The 17,442-nt window shown below is 41.3% G+C and overlaps 1 protein-coding gene across 1 annotated transcript in view; it reads left to right on the top strand.

Moving 5' to 3' along the window:
* The first annotated feature begins 5,040 nt into the window (after positions 1 to 5,040).
* Positions 5,041 to 17,442, top strand: part of CYGB (cytoglobin) — a 62,965-nt gene continuing 50,563 nt past the window's right edge. Inside the window, exon 1 of the mRNA XM_069752091.1 lies at positions 5,041 to 5,623. Within this exon, the coding sequence (XP_069608192.1) occupies positions 5,481 to 5,623 (143 nt within the window). The 5' untranslated portion in view covers positions 5,041 to 5,480. The remainder of the gene's footprint in view (positions 5,624 to 17,442) is intronic.

Raw genomic sequence — 17,442 nt, forward strand, 5'->3', positions numbered from 1 at the left:
TGGACACAGATGGGGCAGGTTTGGAAACAGATGGGGCAGAGTGCTGGACACAGATGGGGCAGGATTGGACACAGATGGGGCAGAGTGCTGGACACAGATTGGGGCAGGATTGGAAACAGATGGGGCAGAGTGCTGGACACAGGTGGGGCAGAGTGCTGGACACACATGAGGCAGGATTGTAAACAGGTGGGGCAGAGTGCTGGACACAGATGGGGCAGGATTGGAAACAGATGGGGCAGAGTGCTGGACAGAGATGGGGCAGAGTGCTGGACAGAGATGGGGCAGAGTGCTGGACAAAGATGGGGCAGAGTGCTGGACAGAGATGGGACAGAGTGCTGGACAGAGATGGGGCAGGATTGGACACAGATGGGGCAGAGTGCTGGACACAGATGGGGCAGGATTGGAAACAGATGAAGCAGAGTGCTGGACACAGATGGGGCAGGATTGGAAACAGATGGGGCAGAGTGCTGGACACAGATGGGGCAGGATTGGACACAGATGGGGCAGAGTGCTGGACACAGATTGGGGCATGATTGGACACAGATGGGGCAGAGTGCTGGACACAGATTGGGGCAGGATTGGAAACAGATGGGGCAGAGTGCTGGACACAGATGGGGCAGAGTGCTGGACACAGATGAGGCAGGATTGGAAACAGATGGGGCAGAGTGCTGGACACAGATGGGGCAGGATTGGAAACAGATGGGGCAGAGTGCTGGACACAGATGGGGCAGAGTGCTGGACACAGATGGGGCAGGATTGGAAACAGATGGGGCAGAGTGCAGGACACAGATGGGGCAGGATTGGAAACAGATGGGGCAGAGTGCTGGACACAGATGGGACAGGATTGGAAACAGATGGGGCAGAGTGCTGGACACAGATGGGGCAGGATTGGAAACAGATGGGGCAGAATGGAGACAGATGGGGCAGGATTGGAGACAGATGGGGCAGGATGGATACGATGGGGACAGATGGGGCAGGATGGGGAGATCATATGGGGCAGAATGGATACTCATGGGGGCAGGATGGGAGAACATATGGCTGGAGCCTGGAATGAGACACACGGGGGCTAGGATGGCGAATATTACCATAGGGGCTAATTAAGGGATATTATTATTGCAGTGATGCATTTATTTTATTTTTTGAGTATACTGTTTTAAATGGGGGGCGGTCCTGTTACTGTGTAGAGTGATACTATGTCACCTTCTTCATGTGGTGTAATGTAGAAGTTGGGAAAATTAAGTAATGTGTTCTACAAGCGGAACTCGAGATAACTGTGTTATTTCCTGCAGAGACGAGTCCTGGCTGGATGAAGTGATGGCGGTCTGTGCTGGATGAAAGATGAAGGACTTCACCTAGAGACGTCACTGGTGAGTCAGTGTTACCTATACACTGACACTATACACTGTATACTATATACAGAGGTCCTGTGTACAATGTCACTAGTGATCACTGTATTACCTATACATTATATACAGAGCTCCTGTGTATAATGTCACCGGTGATCACTGTATTACCTCTACACAGACACTGCATACTAATTACAGATCTCCTGTGTATAATGGCACTGATGGTGATAGCATTGTGGGTTTTTTTTTATTACTGATCAGTATTGTAGTATTCAGTCATTGGTGGTAATATGTGGTCTGGTCATGATGTGGTGGTATTTGTTCCTTGTATTTTATATTATTCGATCACTGTGGTGGTAATATGTCATCTGGTCATAGTGTTGTGGTATTTGTTCCTTGTATATAGTATTATAGGTCATTTTAAAAATTGAAAAATAAATAAAAATATACCTAAATTGTATTGCATATTTTAACAAATATTTAATAGGTTACAGAAGTGTAGGGCCCGGCCAAAAGTGTCTACCGTGTTATGGTGGCGGCTTAAAAAATCTTTTGGCCAAAACAAAAGCTGCCGGCTATATGTGTGATCTGGTGATGGGAACTGTCAATGTGTGATAGGTGAGAAGTGGAGATTTTCCAAGAGAGAGCGGTGGGACTGTGGACAGTTCGAGGAGTGGAGCCTGGAGGCGGGGCTGGGGTGGAGCCTGGGCGGAGTCTCAAGGGGGTTCCGAAAATTTTGCCAGTATGGGGCCCCAAAATTTCTAGTGGCAGCCCTGGAGGAGAGAGCGTCTGCTGTCGCTCCCTCTCCCATCATTCCCCGCTCTGCCTCTGACACTGCGGATGCGCGAAGACATCATATCATCGCGCACCTGCTGTGTGTGGGGCGGGCAGACTGCAGCTGCTGAGACCGGAGCCGGGAGCAGCGCGGGGCAAGAGGAAAGGTGAGTAATGTTTTTTTATTATATATATCAATGAGTGATAACTGGATTGTGGGGCCATTGGCTGCATTACATTCTATGGGGGCTGTGCTGCATTACATTCTATGGGGCTGTGCTGCATTACATTGTATGGGGCTGTGCTGCATTACATTCTATGGGGGCTGGCTGCATTACATTCTATGGGTGTTGTGCTGCATTACATTCTATGGGGCTGTGCTGTATTACATTCTATGGGGGCTGTGCTGTATTACATTCTATGGGTGTTGTGCTGCATTACATTCTATGGGGGCTGTGCTGTATTACATTCTATGGGGGCTGTGCTGTATTACATTTTATGGGGGCTGTGCTGTATTACATTCTATGGGGGCTGTGCTGCATTACATTCTATGGGGCTGTGCTGCATTACATTCTATGGGGGCTGTGCTGTATTACATTCTATGGGGGCTGGCTGCATTACATTCTATGGGTGTTGTGCTGCATTACATTCTATGGGGCCTGTGCTGCATTACATTCTATGGGGACTGTGCTGTATTACATTCTATGGGGGCTGTGCTGTATTACATTCTATGGGGACTGTGCTGTATTACATTCTATGGGGGCTGTGCTGTAATGCTGGATACAGCTGTGATTATATGTTATATAGTCGTGTTACTCTCCCCTCACTTCTTGTAACCTACAAGTGTACAAAGATATTATACAGTCACCATGTGACAAGTGGGCCTGTGTAACTTCAAATGCCAGGGCTGAATATTAGTCCCAGTCCGGCCCTGCCTGAGGTGCAGAGTGCCATAACTCATGGGTGTGGGAATCCCAGTTAAGTTTGGTGCATTGCACACACTTCACTTTCTCGTGTTTTGAATGCATACACCTCTATTTGTCTAGCCTTCTGGCCAAGTCAATATGAGAAAAATTATTCATTCCAGTTGGAGATCTCACACAATACACATCTATCTTTATTTTTTACATCACTTGTGTGTTCAACTCCATGTTTGTTAGGGTATTGCGGTCAAGTACCTTTATGGGATGTCCATTCTGAGATCAATTGGTTGTGTGTGCATCTATCAGGTTCTTTACACAACTACTTTAGGAGGCTGACAATCCTCATCTGAGGCACTATGCCTAAATGAAGGGAGGCTGCCTGTCCTCAACCCTTGCTGGTTCGGAAAGATGAGTTTGTTGGGATCCTTCTACTTTCGGAAAGGGATTTCAATATATATCACTTCCTTGTGCACATTATGGCATGGTGTGCTGCGCTTTTTTGCACTTGGGTGAAGAAAGTTACTATCTTCATCTTTCAGTCCAGAAAGTATGGAAATTGCGTTCCTTAAATTGGCTTCCAAGTGTGCCTGTATTAATACCATATGCAAATTTTGTAAACACATGCATGAAAAACTTTGTGCATGTCTGTGTATGGTTCTGTGTGTCGAATTTATCATGTTGTACTTCTTAACTACAGTATTTGAATAAAATACAAATTATACAAAAGCAAAAGTAACTAAAGATAACATAAAGCAGAGTGGAAGGAAGTAGGGCAAAGGTAGAAAAAACAGAGTAGGAGGATAATTAATAAAATTGGAGACCATAAAAGCAGCAGGAGGAACAATACAGATGGTAAACATGAAGCGGAGGCCAAAGGAAGGGCAGTAAAGGAGATGTAGAGTATAAAAGGGAGGACTTGAATAATAACCAACATGAACCCGTAGGGATGGGAAAGAAATTTAATGGAAATTGAAAGGGTAAGTGGTAGAGTCTGGGGGATAATTATTGTTGTTTTTTTTGTTTTTTTTAAAAAAAGAAGAATAGGCAACAAGTAATTTTACCCCAGAGATCAGAAGAAGGATGAAAGAGTCCAATAATAAAGCACCAGGATCTGAGAAATAATTGTGCAGGTTTTGCTGTAGTCTCTAGCAGTGTGAGAAAGGAGAACACATTAATCATCAAGTGTGAGCGTAGATATCAGTAACTTTAATTATATGTTCTGTTATGTTCCATTGGACCAGCATGTTACGGCTTAGTGTTACTAGATACTCCCAGCGCAGGAGGCTTTACAAGACAGATATGACTGAATGAAAGAGGAGAGTTGTGTGTGGCCTGGGAACACAGAGCAAGGTCAAGTCTGAAGGAGAATGAGGGAGAAGCCAAGGAAGACAGGGGGAGGCAAAGAAAAAAAATAGAAAACTAGAGGGGACAAATGGTAGAGGGATAACAAAGTAGAGGCTGCAAGATGGCAAATAAATGAGAACAGATTACTGCAGCGGAAGAAGTGGATGCACGGATTAAGGAAAATTAACAGAGCAAGGAGAGACCTTGGCTTCTAGGTAAGTCAATTGCAGGAGCTGGAAGATATAAAAGAGCAATAGGAAGACACAGACAGAAAAGGGCCCCTGTGTAAGAACAATGTAGCCCAAGAGCTCAATATCATGTACAACTGCACCTGTTTGGAGGCAGAAATGAGCCCCCTTACCGCTTGGGCCCCTGTGCGGCCACACAGGTTGCACCTATGATATGTCCTGGGAGGACGGAGGACTAGATAGAAATATAATATATACAATATGTGCCTCATAAAAAGAAAAGTTACCTATTACTAAGATATTCCATGTCTCCCAATGTTGTGCCTGGGGACCACAATTTTATTTCCAAATCTCCGACATATGTTATGTCCAATTTCATAGTAAATGAATGAACCTAAGGTGGGTCTGGGTATACACCACAGCTACAGTAACCACATGAAACGATACATTGGCAATAGAGAGAATAGAGCAAGGGATAGGACAAGGCACCAAGGATAAGAAAATAAGAGGGTGGTGGAGAAGCGGGCATATAGAACGAAGCGGAAAAAAAAGGCAGGAAGAAAGAGTTAAGAAACAGAAGAAGGTAAAAAGGGGAGGGAAGAAGGCTGGGATTGAAAACAAGAGAAGGAGCGAAGAGGAGGGGGAAGAGGAGGGACAGGAGATTTGCTCCCTGCCTCAGCATTCTGACAATGCCTTGAAATATCTTACTTTTGATCAGTTTATTTCTGGGCTGAGATTCTCACACACACATACACACAGCAGCAATGGACAGGGCTCAGAGGTCTGATAATTAGACAGCTCTCTGAACAGACAACCCACATCACCCCCTCCTTTATCCATCCTGATCTCTGCAGGGGGCTCTGATTCCTGCCTGGGGCTGTGTGTGATTTCATCCTGACGGGTCCATGGAGAAAGTCCAAGGGGAGAATGAGACGGAGCGATGGGAGAGACCGGAGGAGATAACGGAGAGCGAGAGGGACATCATCAAGGACACCTGGGCACGCGTGTACACCAACTGCGAGGACGTTGGGGTCTCTATATTGATAAGGTAATATCAGAATGCATGTAATGTGTGCCAAGGACATGGCATTTCTCAGTGAGCTATTATCCCATACAAACATGGCAAATGGAAATCACTAAGTGTCAGAATTCTTGTAGGAGAGGGGAATCCCTCCATGTGTCACCATGACCCTCTGCCAGAGGACCTGTGCACAGTCTGTTGGTAGCTCTGCCTGCTAGTGTCACATATAGTGCTAGGTGCACAGTGATAAGGGATTCCCCATTAAGATTCTTTAAAGAAGCACTTACTCTAAAGTCGTCCAGCCGATAAGTCATTCACAAATATGTAAGTTACGATCCATGACCAAGACCTGTATGACAGGTCTATATACAGTGCACGTGCCGCCGTCTATTGCGTCTTGAAAAATGTATTTTGTAAGATTTCTGAATGAGTATATGAGAAAAAATTCACATACACTTCTGCATATAACTGCAATAGGATAGACCTGTTGAAGATTAACAGTACCATATTACACATCCACGCAACACAACTGCAATTCTGCTTGTGCTTGGTTTGAATTGTTTCTGGAGATTCCCAGAACTGGAGATCCATGAAGAGTGGTGATCCTGAGTGCGGAGGTTACTTCAGAGCTGTCAGTAACCCTATTGATGAGCACCAGGGTCAGGCTCTACCAGCCTGAAATGGCTGCTTGCAGAAGGCAGTAGATTACATTTAGCTGCACAGTGGATCCAGGTAACAAAGTCCAAAAAGTGCAGTTCAATAATATTCTAATTTCATAATCCTTAAAAAAGGGGGGATCATGAACTGTTTATTGACCCAAATTTAGAGGGATTCACTCACCTTGACAACCGATATTTGTTTTACCTCATTATATCCCATCAGAATTTTAAAAAAAGTAGACGGGGTTAAACTGAGGAGTAAAGTAGGTGAAGGATTTAGAATGGGTTCTTAGATTCTGATGTCACAGTATCTCCTGGGAGCTAGCTCTGTGACTTGTGTTTATGTGACATTTTCTATTTTTTACTATTCCCTGTGCTGAGCTTGGCATCATACAGCACAGAATGGAGGATTCTGGGAACATCACTTTTCCACGCAGTTTTAGGGTCGACAAAAATGGCATATGCCCTACAAACTGACATCTGAAAGATCAGGGTTCACTGATTAAGATTAGAGGTTTTGCTTATTTCATGAAGTTGACACGGGACCATTTTTTTGGGATGCTTATATATAACAATTGTATGCAATTGTTTCTGTACTATTTTAACTTATCCTGAGTATATCACAGACAGAAGTGGGATTCCTCAAGGGGATTTGTCTAGAAACCCAAGTTTCATCAGAAAACTCACAGTCAAGGTGAAGAGATAATTATGATGCATAGGTTTTTCATTGCATAATACATGTGTAGGCTCGTATGCCGGATTATGAAAAATAACCATGGGGTGCCATAGCAAAGCTTGGAATTTACTCCCCACTCTACCATTATCAGCTTTATTTGTGAGCTGAGAACATGAAAAGCATATGTGGCTTCTGTAATGTACAAATTAATGCACACAGCACAGAACAGTGATAATGCTCATAATAAAATCACACTGTGCAGATAATCTACTGATACACAATAATGTCACAGGACATGCATTATATAAAGTGATGTCACAGCACAGGGGTAATAACACATTGATGTTACAGGACAGGAATAATAAACATTGATATCCCAGCAAAGGGTAATAAGCACAGTTATGTCAGAGCACAGGTATAATAGACACTGTGATGTCACAGGAAAGAGAAAATAAACACAGTGATGCCAGAGTACAGGGATAATAAACACAGTACACTCATAGCAAAGGGATATTAAACACAGTGATGTCTGAGGCCAGGGACAATAATCATAGAGAGGTCACTGCAAAGGTATAATAAGCACAGTGAGGCCAAAGCACATGGACAAGCAACAAAGTGATGTCACGGAACATGGATAAAAAATACAGTGATGTAATAGCACAGGGATAATAAACACAGTGATGTTACAGCACAGAAATAATAACACCGTGCTGTTACAGCACAGTTATAACAAACACAGTGATGTTACAGCACAGTTATAACAAACACAGTGATGTTACAGCACAGTTATAACAAACACCGTGATGTTAAAGCACAGTTATAACAAACACTGTGATGTTACAGCACAGTTATAACAAACACAGTGATGTTACGGCACGGTTATAACAAACACAATGATGTTACAGCACGATTATAACAAACACTGTGATGTTACAGCACAGTTATAACAAACACAGTGATGTTACAGCATGGTTATAACAACAGACACAGTGATGTTACAGCACGGTTATAACAAACACAGTGATGTTACAGCACGGTTATAACAAACACAGTGATGTTACAGCACGGTTATAACAAACACAGTGATATTACAGCACAGTTATAACAAGCACAGTGATGTTACAGCACAGTTATAACAAGCACAGTGATGTTACAGCACAGTTAAAACAAGCACAGTGATGTTACAGCACTGTTATAGCAAACACAGTGATGTTACAGACAGCGCAGTTATAACAAACACAGTGATGTTACAGCACGGTTATAACAAACACAGTGGTGTTACAGCACGGTTATAACAAACACAGTAATGTTACAGCAAAGTTATAGCAAACACAGTGATGTTACGGCATGGTTATAACAAACACAGTGATGTTACAGCACAGTTATAACAAGCACAGTGATGTTACAGCACAGTTATAACAAACACAGTGACATTACAGCACAGTTATAGCAAACACAGTGATGCTACAGCACAGTTATAACAAACACAGTGATGTTACAGCACGGTTATAACAATCACTGTGATGTTACAGCACGGTTATAGCAAACACAGTGATGTTACAGCACGGATATAACAAACACAGTGATATTACAGCACAGTTATAACAAACACTGTGATGTTACAGCACAGTTATAACAAACACAGTGATGTTGCAGCAAAGTTATAACAAACACAGTGATGTTACAGCACGGTTATAACAAACAAAGTGATGTCACAGCACGGTTATAACAAACACAGTGATGTTACAGCACGGTTATAACAAACAAATTGATGTCACAGCACAGTTATAGCAAACATAGTGATGTTACAGCACAGTTATAGCAAACACAGTGATGTTACAGCACGGTTATAACAAACACAGTGATGTTACAGCACAGTTATAACAAACACAGTGATGTTACAGCACGGATATAACAAACACAGTGATATTACAGCATGGTTATAACAAACACTATGGTGTAACAGCACAGTTATAACAAACACTGTGATGTTACAGCACAGTTATAACAAACACAATGATGTTACAGCAAAGTTATAACAAACACAGTGATGTTACAGCACGGTTATAACAAACACAGTGATGTTACAGCACGGTTATAACAATCACTGTGATGTTACAGCACGGTTATAGCAAACACAGTGATGTTACAGCACGGTTATAACAAACACAGTGATGTTACAGCACAGTTATAACAAACACAGTGATGTTACAGCACGGTTATAACAAACATAGAACAGGAATAATAGAGGAAGCTCAGTACATTGGGATGTTAATCACAGTTGTGCCACAGCACAAGGATAATAAAACACAATAATGTCAGAACACAGGAATTGTAGACACAGTGATATCAGAGGAAAGGGATAATAAACACAATGATGTCACAATACAAGAAAATAAACACTGGATGTCAGAACACAAAGATTATAAACACAGTGATGTCACAGCACAGGGATAATATAGTCCATGTTACTACCAGAGATAATTAACACAGCGATGTTAGACTATAGGGATAACAAAAGCAGGGATGCCACTGCAATTTATCAATTCTCAGAGTTATGTCACAGTGCAGTGATAACATGTGCAGTTATGTAATAGGGCAGAAATAATAAGCACAACTATGTTACAACACAGGGATCTTATTCACAGAGATGTCAGAACACAGGTATAATAAACACAGGGATGTCACTACATTGGGATACTAAACAAATTGATATTATAGCACAAGGATATAACCACAGTGAGGTAATAGGATGGGAATAATAAGAACAGTGATTTCACAGTACAGGGATAATAAGCACAATGATGTCACAGTTCTGAGATTGAAAAAAAACACTGTGATGTCAATGCACAGGACTAATATACACAGTGATCTCAGAGCTACAGGATAATCGGCATGTTTCCTTGTACGTATGACAATAGAAAATTTGTTATTAAAGTGACTAAAAAGGAAAGAGGAGCAGATTGAAGAAGGGACAATTAAAATAGAAAACTGATTCAAGAAAATGAGTAGGCTTTTGTTGCATGAATAGGAGTAACAACCTGATAGACTGCATTAATGTATGTCAATGGTACACAGAGGAAGAAGTTGTGCAGTTTCCCTTCTGTGTATGTAATTTATTATTAGCCACATAGATATATCCAAATAGGATGTGAGCAATGGATTATTTCCAAAGCAGAACCAATATTCTTGTTATTTTTTCACTTAAGCCACAGATACAGCTGAACAGCTTGATGGTGTGAGGATCGGAACAAGCAGCTCCTCATATTTCAATTACTTGAGCCTCTGTGGGTGCACATAATTCTCAGGACTAAAAGAGAATGGCATTGCCACAAATACACAGTATCACTTTGCAATAGTATGCCATAGCAAATGCACAATGATTTATTACAACAACACAAAGTTGCCTTGTAGTTTTTTTCTTAAAATAAGGGCTAGTACAGACCTGAAATGCTTTGAAAAATAACTTAAATATCATTTACATTGTATCTTCATGTGAACACTCATTCTTATCCATGGACATCCCAACACACCTCTGTTCAGTAACAAAAAGTAATCGTTTTTCAGAATTATATATTAGAGACAGGGCCCGAATGGTGCATTGTGAAAATGTAACATTTGTTGCACCCACCCCACAGTTTGTTTAGCACGTTGACGGGCATGTTTGTACTTGAGAAAAACCACTACACAGTGTATGGAGCTGTAATATGCTTCACTTCTGTCTGATGAGGGATCTACGAACGGCTCAACATGGGGGTGATAGGAGTCAGACCCCTAAAAAAGTCTGATATTGATGACCTATCCAAGGGATATAACAAATACCCCCAGTCGTCAATAGACCCTTAATATGAAATATTTTTAGACCCCCTTCTCATGTACAATTCACCAATCTGATTTTCGCGTGATTGCTCTATCTGTGTTATTCACAGCTATTCTCCACTATAGTTTCTAGGGCCGTTACATGCACGTTTTTCATCTAGTTTGCAGATCAAATCCTCCTTTTCATATGAATAGGTCAGTCAAAAGAAAAACGGATAGCACTCAGAGACCATCTATGTGTTCTTTTAGTGCAGTCTGTTTTTTACCCTCTTAATGGGTAAAGCTTGTTTGTTTTTTTTTTGCATATGAGAAAAATAGATGACAGACAGTTGAAAAATTGACAATTTTTCTCACATGCAAAACAACACGTGTATATAAGGCCTTGCTGTGCAGTTTGAGTGAGAATGGCTACTGTAATTCTGTCACTGGATTATATTAGATAGCTGTCAGTCAAAGCTAACAGCATTCTCCCTAGACAACCCCTTACACAGGATCATTCAGTGCAGTACATGAATACATTACCAAAGCCATTATTATTACATGAACATATCAGCAGATCCAGCATCAGTACATAAAAAAATCACCAGAACCATTATCAATAAATTAATATATTATCAGAACCGCCATCAGTACACAAACACAAAACCAGGACCAAAATCACTACATGAATTTAGCAACAGAACCACCATCAGTTCATTAATATAGCACCAAAACCATTATCACCGCATGAATACAACACCAAAACCATTATCAATACATGAATACAGCACCAGAACCATCATCAGTACATAAATCCAACAATAGAAGCACCATCAGTACATACATACAGATCCAGAACCACTATTAGTACATGAGTGCAGCAAAATAACCACTATCAGTAAATTAATACATCATCAGAACCTTCATAAGTACATAAATACACCATCAAGTACCACAGTACCACAATTAGTAACTAATAATAATTTCATTTATATAGCAACATACTCCGCAGCACTTTTTTAATTAAGCTGGGACATGTACAGTCAATAAAGACAATACACAGTAGCACATAGTTCAACAGTTACAGGAGGAGTGAGGGCCCTGCTCACAAGCTTACAATCTATAAGGAAATAGAGGGGACACAAAAGGTAAAAAAGTGCTTAGCATGTATGGTCCAACCATCATTATAATAAATAGGGTGTTTCAAATATGCTGCATGATCCGGTCATCAGCCAGTATCTGTCTAAGTACAGTTACCAAGTACTATTGGGTGCATGGAGAATGTGGACATAAATGAGTAGGAAGCCCCAGATTTGTAGGAAAATATTAAAAAAGAAAACAGGGAAGTGCTAGATTAGTGAAGTGAGGTGATAGGCTTATTTAAAAAGATGTTTTAAACCCCTTTCTGCCATCGGACAGAATAGTACGTCCAATGGCAGTATTCCGTGCTTTGATGTGGGTGAACAGCTGACATGTGCCTGCAATAGGCGCGGGTGGAATCGCGATTCACCCACGCCTATTAACTAGTTAAATGCCGCTGTCAAACTCTGACAGCGGCATTTAACAAGAGCTTCCGGTCATCCGGCCGGAAATGCGCGCACTGGTGATCCCATCACATGATCGGGGGCCATCGGTGCGTCGGCATGACAACAGAGGTCTCCTTGAGACCTCTATGGTTGTTGATGCCAGATTGCTATGAGCGCCACCCTGTGGTCGGTGCTCATGGCAAGTCTGTAATTCTGCTACATAGAGGCGATCTGAGCATCGCCTCTATGTAGCAGAGCCGATCAAGTTGTGCCAGCTTCTAGCCTCCCATGAAAGCTATTGAAGCATAGCAAAAGTTTAAAAAAAGTCAAAATAAAACAATAAAAAAATCAAACCTTCACATATTAGGTATCTCCGCATTCAGAATCGCCCGATCTATCAATTAAGAAAAGGATTAACCTGATTGCTAAATGGCGTAGCGTTAAAAAAAAGTAAAAACTCCAGAATTACGTTTTTTTGGTTGTTGCAACATTGCATTAAAATGCAATAACGGTCGATCAAAAGAATGTATCTGCACTAAAATGGTATCATTATAAACTACAGCTCAGCACGCAAAAAAATAAGCCCTCACCCAACCTGAGATCACGAAAAATGAAGATGCTACAGGTATCGGAAAAATTGCAAAATTTTTTTTTTTTTAGCAAAGTTTAGAATTTTTTTTCACCACTTAGATAAAAAGGAACATAGACATGTTTGGTGTCAATGAACTCATAATAACCTGGAGAATCATAATGGCAGGTCAGTTTTAGCATTTAGTGAACCTAGCAAAAAAGCCAAACAAAAAACAAGTGTGGGACTGCTTTTTTTTTTTGCAATTTCACAACACGTGGAATTTTTTTCCCGTTTTCTAGTACACGACATGGCACAAACAATGGTGTCATTCAAAAGTACAGCTCGTCTTGCAAAAAAATAAGCCCTCACATGGCCAAATTGATGGAAAAATAAAAAAGTTATGGCTCTGGGAAGGAGGGGAGTGAAAAACGAAAACGCAAAACTGAAAAAAGCTCCAGGGATTAAGGGGTTAAAGCACACTTAAACATTTAGTCAGATTGTCTGGGGTACTGCATTCCTAAAAACTGGTGCAACCCAATGGAAGACTTAGAGACGGAGATGCGAGGTCCAGAGTGCTGCAGAACCGTAGAGAGCATTGAGGGTGAGGTAGATAAGTTTGTATTGTATTATGTATTGAACGGGCAATCAGTACATTGACTGGCACAAAGTGGAGGCATCAGCGAAGTGGCTGGACATAAATATGACACCAGCTGCCACATTCAGGACAGATTGTAGAGGAGAAAGTTTTGTTAGAGGAAGACCAATCAGTAGTTACTTTCATAAATACGATCCCGCAATCAGAAAACATGTTTCAATCCATTATACCCTCAATACACCAATAAGGGAGGCTATAGTAGCCAAGGACACTCTCAACGAATATAACCACAACCAAAAAAGAAAAAGAGCTCAAAAAGTCCCCAAATAAGATAAAAATCCGATTTATTCAATTATAATACATTACAAATAAAGAAGGAGTAATAATCAATAGAAGACAAAGCAAGATAGTAAATAACCTAGGTGTAAAGGACTGGGTCCACCAATAGGTGTAAAGGACTGGGTCCACCAATATTCTAGTGGGGGGCAAGGAATAGAAAATAGCAGCAAGTCAAAATAATATAAGAAAATAAAGTGCAAGTGCTACCCAACACTCGGTGTTCCCATACAGTTATAAATCAAAAAAGCACACACCGTCTAAGGCCCACCTAATTTTACCACAAAATAAACATATGAGAAAATTGAAATTGAAAATTGGTATGTGCACAAAGACAATGAAACAGGGAGTCGAGGAAGACCTTCTGAAAAGGGGGTGTATACCACTTTAAGGGAATTAAAATCAATAATTATCAACATTAACAGAAATAAACACTGTTTGTATTGAAGAACTGAAACAAATTAACTTTTTGATGATATTCAAATTTTGTGAGATGCACCTGTATACATATCAACATATATATACACAGCTCTGGCAAAAATTAAGAGACCATCACATCAAAACTCATTCTGTCATTCTGTCATGGGCAGCCCAATCTCCAGACCTGAACCCCATTGAAAACCTCTGGAATGTAATCAAGATGACGAAGCCATCAAACAAAGAAGAACTGCTTACATTTTTGCACTAGGAGCAGTGTGAAAGACTGGTGGAAAGCATGCCAAGACGCATGAAAGCTGTGATTAAAAATCATGGTTATTCCACAAAATATTGATTTCTGAACTCTTCCTGAGTTAAAACATTAGTATCGTTATTTCTAAATGATTATGAACTTGTTTTCTTTGCATTATTTGAGGTCTGTAAGCACTGGGGTTTTTTTTTACCATTTTTCTTTGTGAGAAAAAAAATACAAAAGTATTGCTTGGAAATTGTGAGACATGTTGTAAGTAGTTTATAGAATAAAAAAACAATTTACATATTACTCTCTCGCTATATATATATATATATATATATATATATATATATATATATATATATAGATATAGATATATACGCATATATATCTATATCTATCTATCTATCTATCTATCTATATACACTATATATATATATATATATATGTGTGTGTGCATACACTGCTCAAAAAAAATAAAGGGAACACTTAAACAACAGAATATAACTCCAGGTAAATCAAACTTCTGTGAAATCAAACTGTCCACTTAGGAAGCAACACTGTTTGACAATGAAATTCACATGCTGTTGTGGAAATGGAATAGAAAACAGATGGAAATTATTGGCAATTATCAAGACACACTCAATAAAGGAGTGGTTCTGCAGGTGGGGACCACAGACTCAGTACCAATGCTTCCTGGCTGATGTTTTGGTCACTTTTGAATGTTGGTTGTGCTTTCACACTCGTGGTAGCATGAGACGGACTCTACAACCCACACAAGGGGCTCAGGTAGTGCAGCTCATCCAGGATGGCACATCAATGCGAGCTGTGGCAAGAAGGTTTGCTGTGTCTGTCAGCGTAGTGTTCAGAGGCTGGAGGCGCTACCAGGAGACAGGCCAGTACACCAGGAGAGGTGGAGGGGGCCGTAGGAGGGCAACTACCCAGCAGCTACCTCAGCCTTTGTGCAAGGAGGAACAGGAGGAGCACTGCCAGAGCCCTGTAAAATGACCTCCAGCGGGCCACAAATGTGCATGTGTCTGCACAAACAGTTAGAAACCGACTCCATGAGGATGGTCTGAGTGCCCGACGTCCACAGATGGGGGTTATGCTTACAGCCCAACACCATGCAGGATGCTTGGCATTTGCCACAGAACACCAGGATTGGCAAATTCACCACTGGTTCCCTGTGCTCTTCACAGTTGAAAGCAGGTCCACACTGAGCACATGTGACAGACGTGACAGAGTTTGCAAACACCATGGAGAGCGATCTGCTGTCTGCAACATCCTTCAGCATGACCAGTTTGGCAGTGGGTCAGTAATGGTGTGGGGTGGCATTTCTTTAGAGGGCTGTACAGTCCTCCATGTGCTTGCCAGAGGTAGCCTGACTGCCATTAGGTACCGAGATGAGATCCTCAGACCCCTTGCGAGACCATATGCTTATGCAGTTGGCCCTGGGTTCCTGTCTGTGCAGGACAATGCCAGACCTCACGTGGCTGGAGTGTGTCAGCAGTTCTTGCAAGATGAAGGCATTGAAGCTATGGACTGGCCCGCCCGTTCCCCAGACCTGAATCCAATTAAACACATCTGGGACATCTTGTGTAGCACCATCCACCAACGTATTGTTGCACCACAGACTGTCCAGGAGTTGGCGGATGCTTTAGTCCAGGTCTGGGAGGAGATCCCTCAGGAGACCATCCGCCACCTCATCAGGAGCATGCTTAGGGGTTATAGGGAAGTCATACAGGCATGCGGAGGCCACACACACTACTGAGCATCATTTCCTTGTCTTGAGGCATTTCCACTGAAGTTGGATCAGCCTGTATCTTCATTTTCCACTTTGATTTTGAGCATCATTCCAACTCCAGACCTCCGTGGGATATTAGTTGTGATTTATGTTGATCATTTTTAGGTGTTCTTGTTCTCAACACATTCCACTATATAATGAATAAAGATTTACAACTGGAATATTTCATTCAGTGATATCAAGGATGTGGGATTTTAGTGTTCTCTTTATTTTTTTGAGCAGTGTATATATCTATATCTATCTATCTATCTATCTATCTATCTATCTATCTATCTATCTATCTATCTATATATATATACAGTATATATATAAAGTATATATCCAGAATATAGATCTATTCTATATTGTATATATACCATACCATATACCTATATATATACTTTACATATTACACACACGTACATATATTTGTGCATATATAGATAGATATATAATAATAAAAAACAGAACAGTACAAATCCTCTACTTATCTTTGGGTGCAAAGCCCCCAGACAGCCCGTTCACTGGTTGTCTCTAGTCCATACACTTCAAAAGTGTATAGATAGATATATAGATACTAGATGGAGGCACGATGGTGGTAATGTCACGATGGGGGCAGGCTTTGCAGCGTTGAGAATCTCCTTTGCTGCTATCCTTTCATTGTCATTGGCATACTTTTTAGTAGGAGCCATGTTGGCGTTGATATTTGCTTTCTAAAGGGGTTTTCCCACAAATGAAAGTTCATTTTAAAATTTGTCTGTGTCTGACCGTGTACAGAACATACCACAGCTCCTGGGCAGGGGAGGAAGCAAAAGACAATACTGACATTACAGCAGGGGATCATAGAGGATACATTTTGTGAGGTAAAATATTTTACCTGACAAAAGAAATCCTCTGTGATCCCCTGCTGTAATGTCAGTATTATCTTTTGCTTCCTGGAGCCCCTGCCCAGGAGATGTGGTATGTTCTGTACACGGTCAGACACAGACAATTTTTACCATGAACTTTCGTTCGTGGGAAAACCCCTTTAATGTGACCGTCTTCCTCTGCCTGTAGACACGTTGCGCATTTGCCACCGGGATCAGCCAAAGGATTCACTGGCCCTGCGCGGAATTGGTGCTGGTGCAGTAAATTAGACTGCCGCCATATTTGTGCAGACAGATAGCGGCGGTCACATTAAAACTGCGCATGTGCTCCTCCTGTATAAAGATGGCGGTAAATCATTCGGCAAA

This window comes from Ranitomeya imitator, chromosome 2 (assembly GCF_032444005.1).
Source record: "Ranitomeya imitator isolate aRanImi1 chromosome 2, aRanImi1.pri, whole genome shotgun sequence".
Taxonomy (NCBI): domain Eukaryota; kingdom Metazoa; phylum Chordata; class Amphibia; order Anura; family Dendrobatidae; genus Ranitomeya; species Ranitomeya imitator.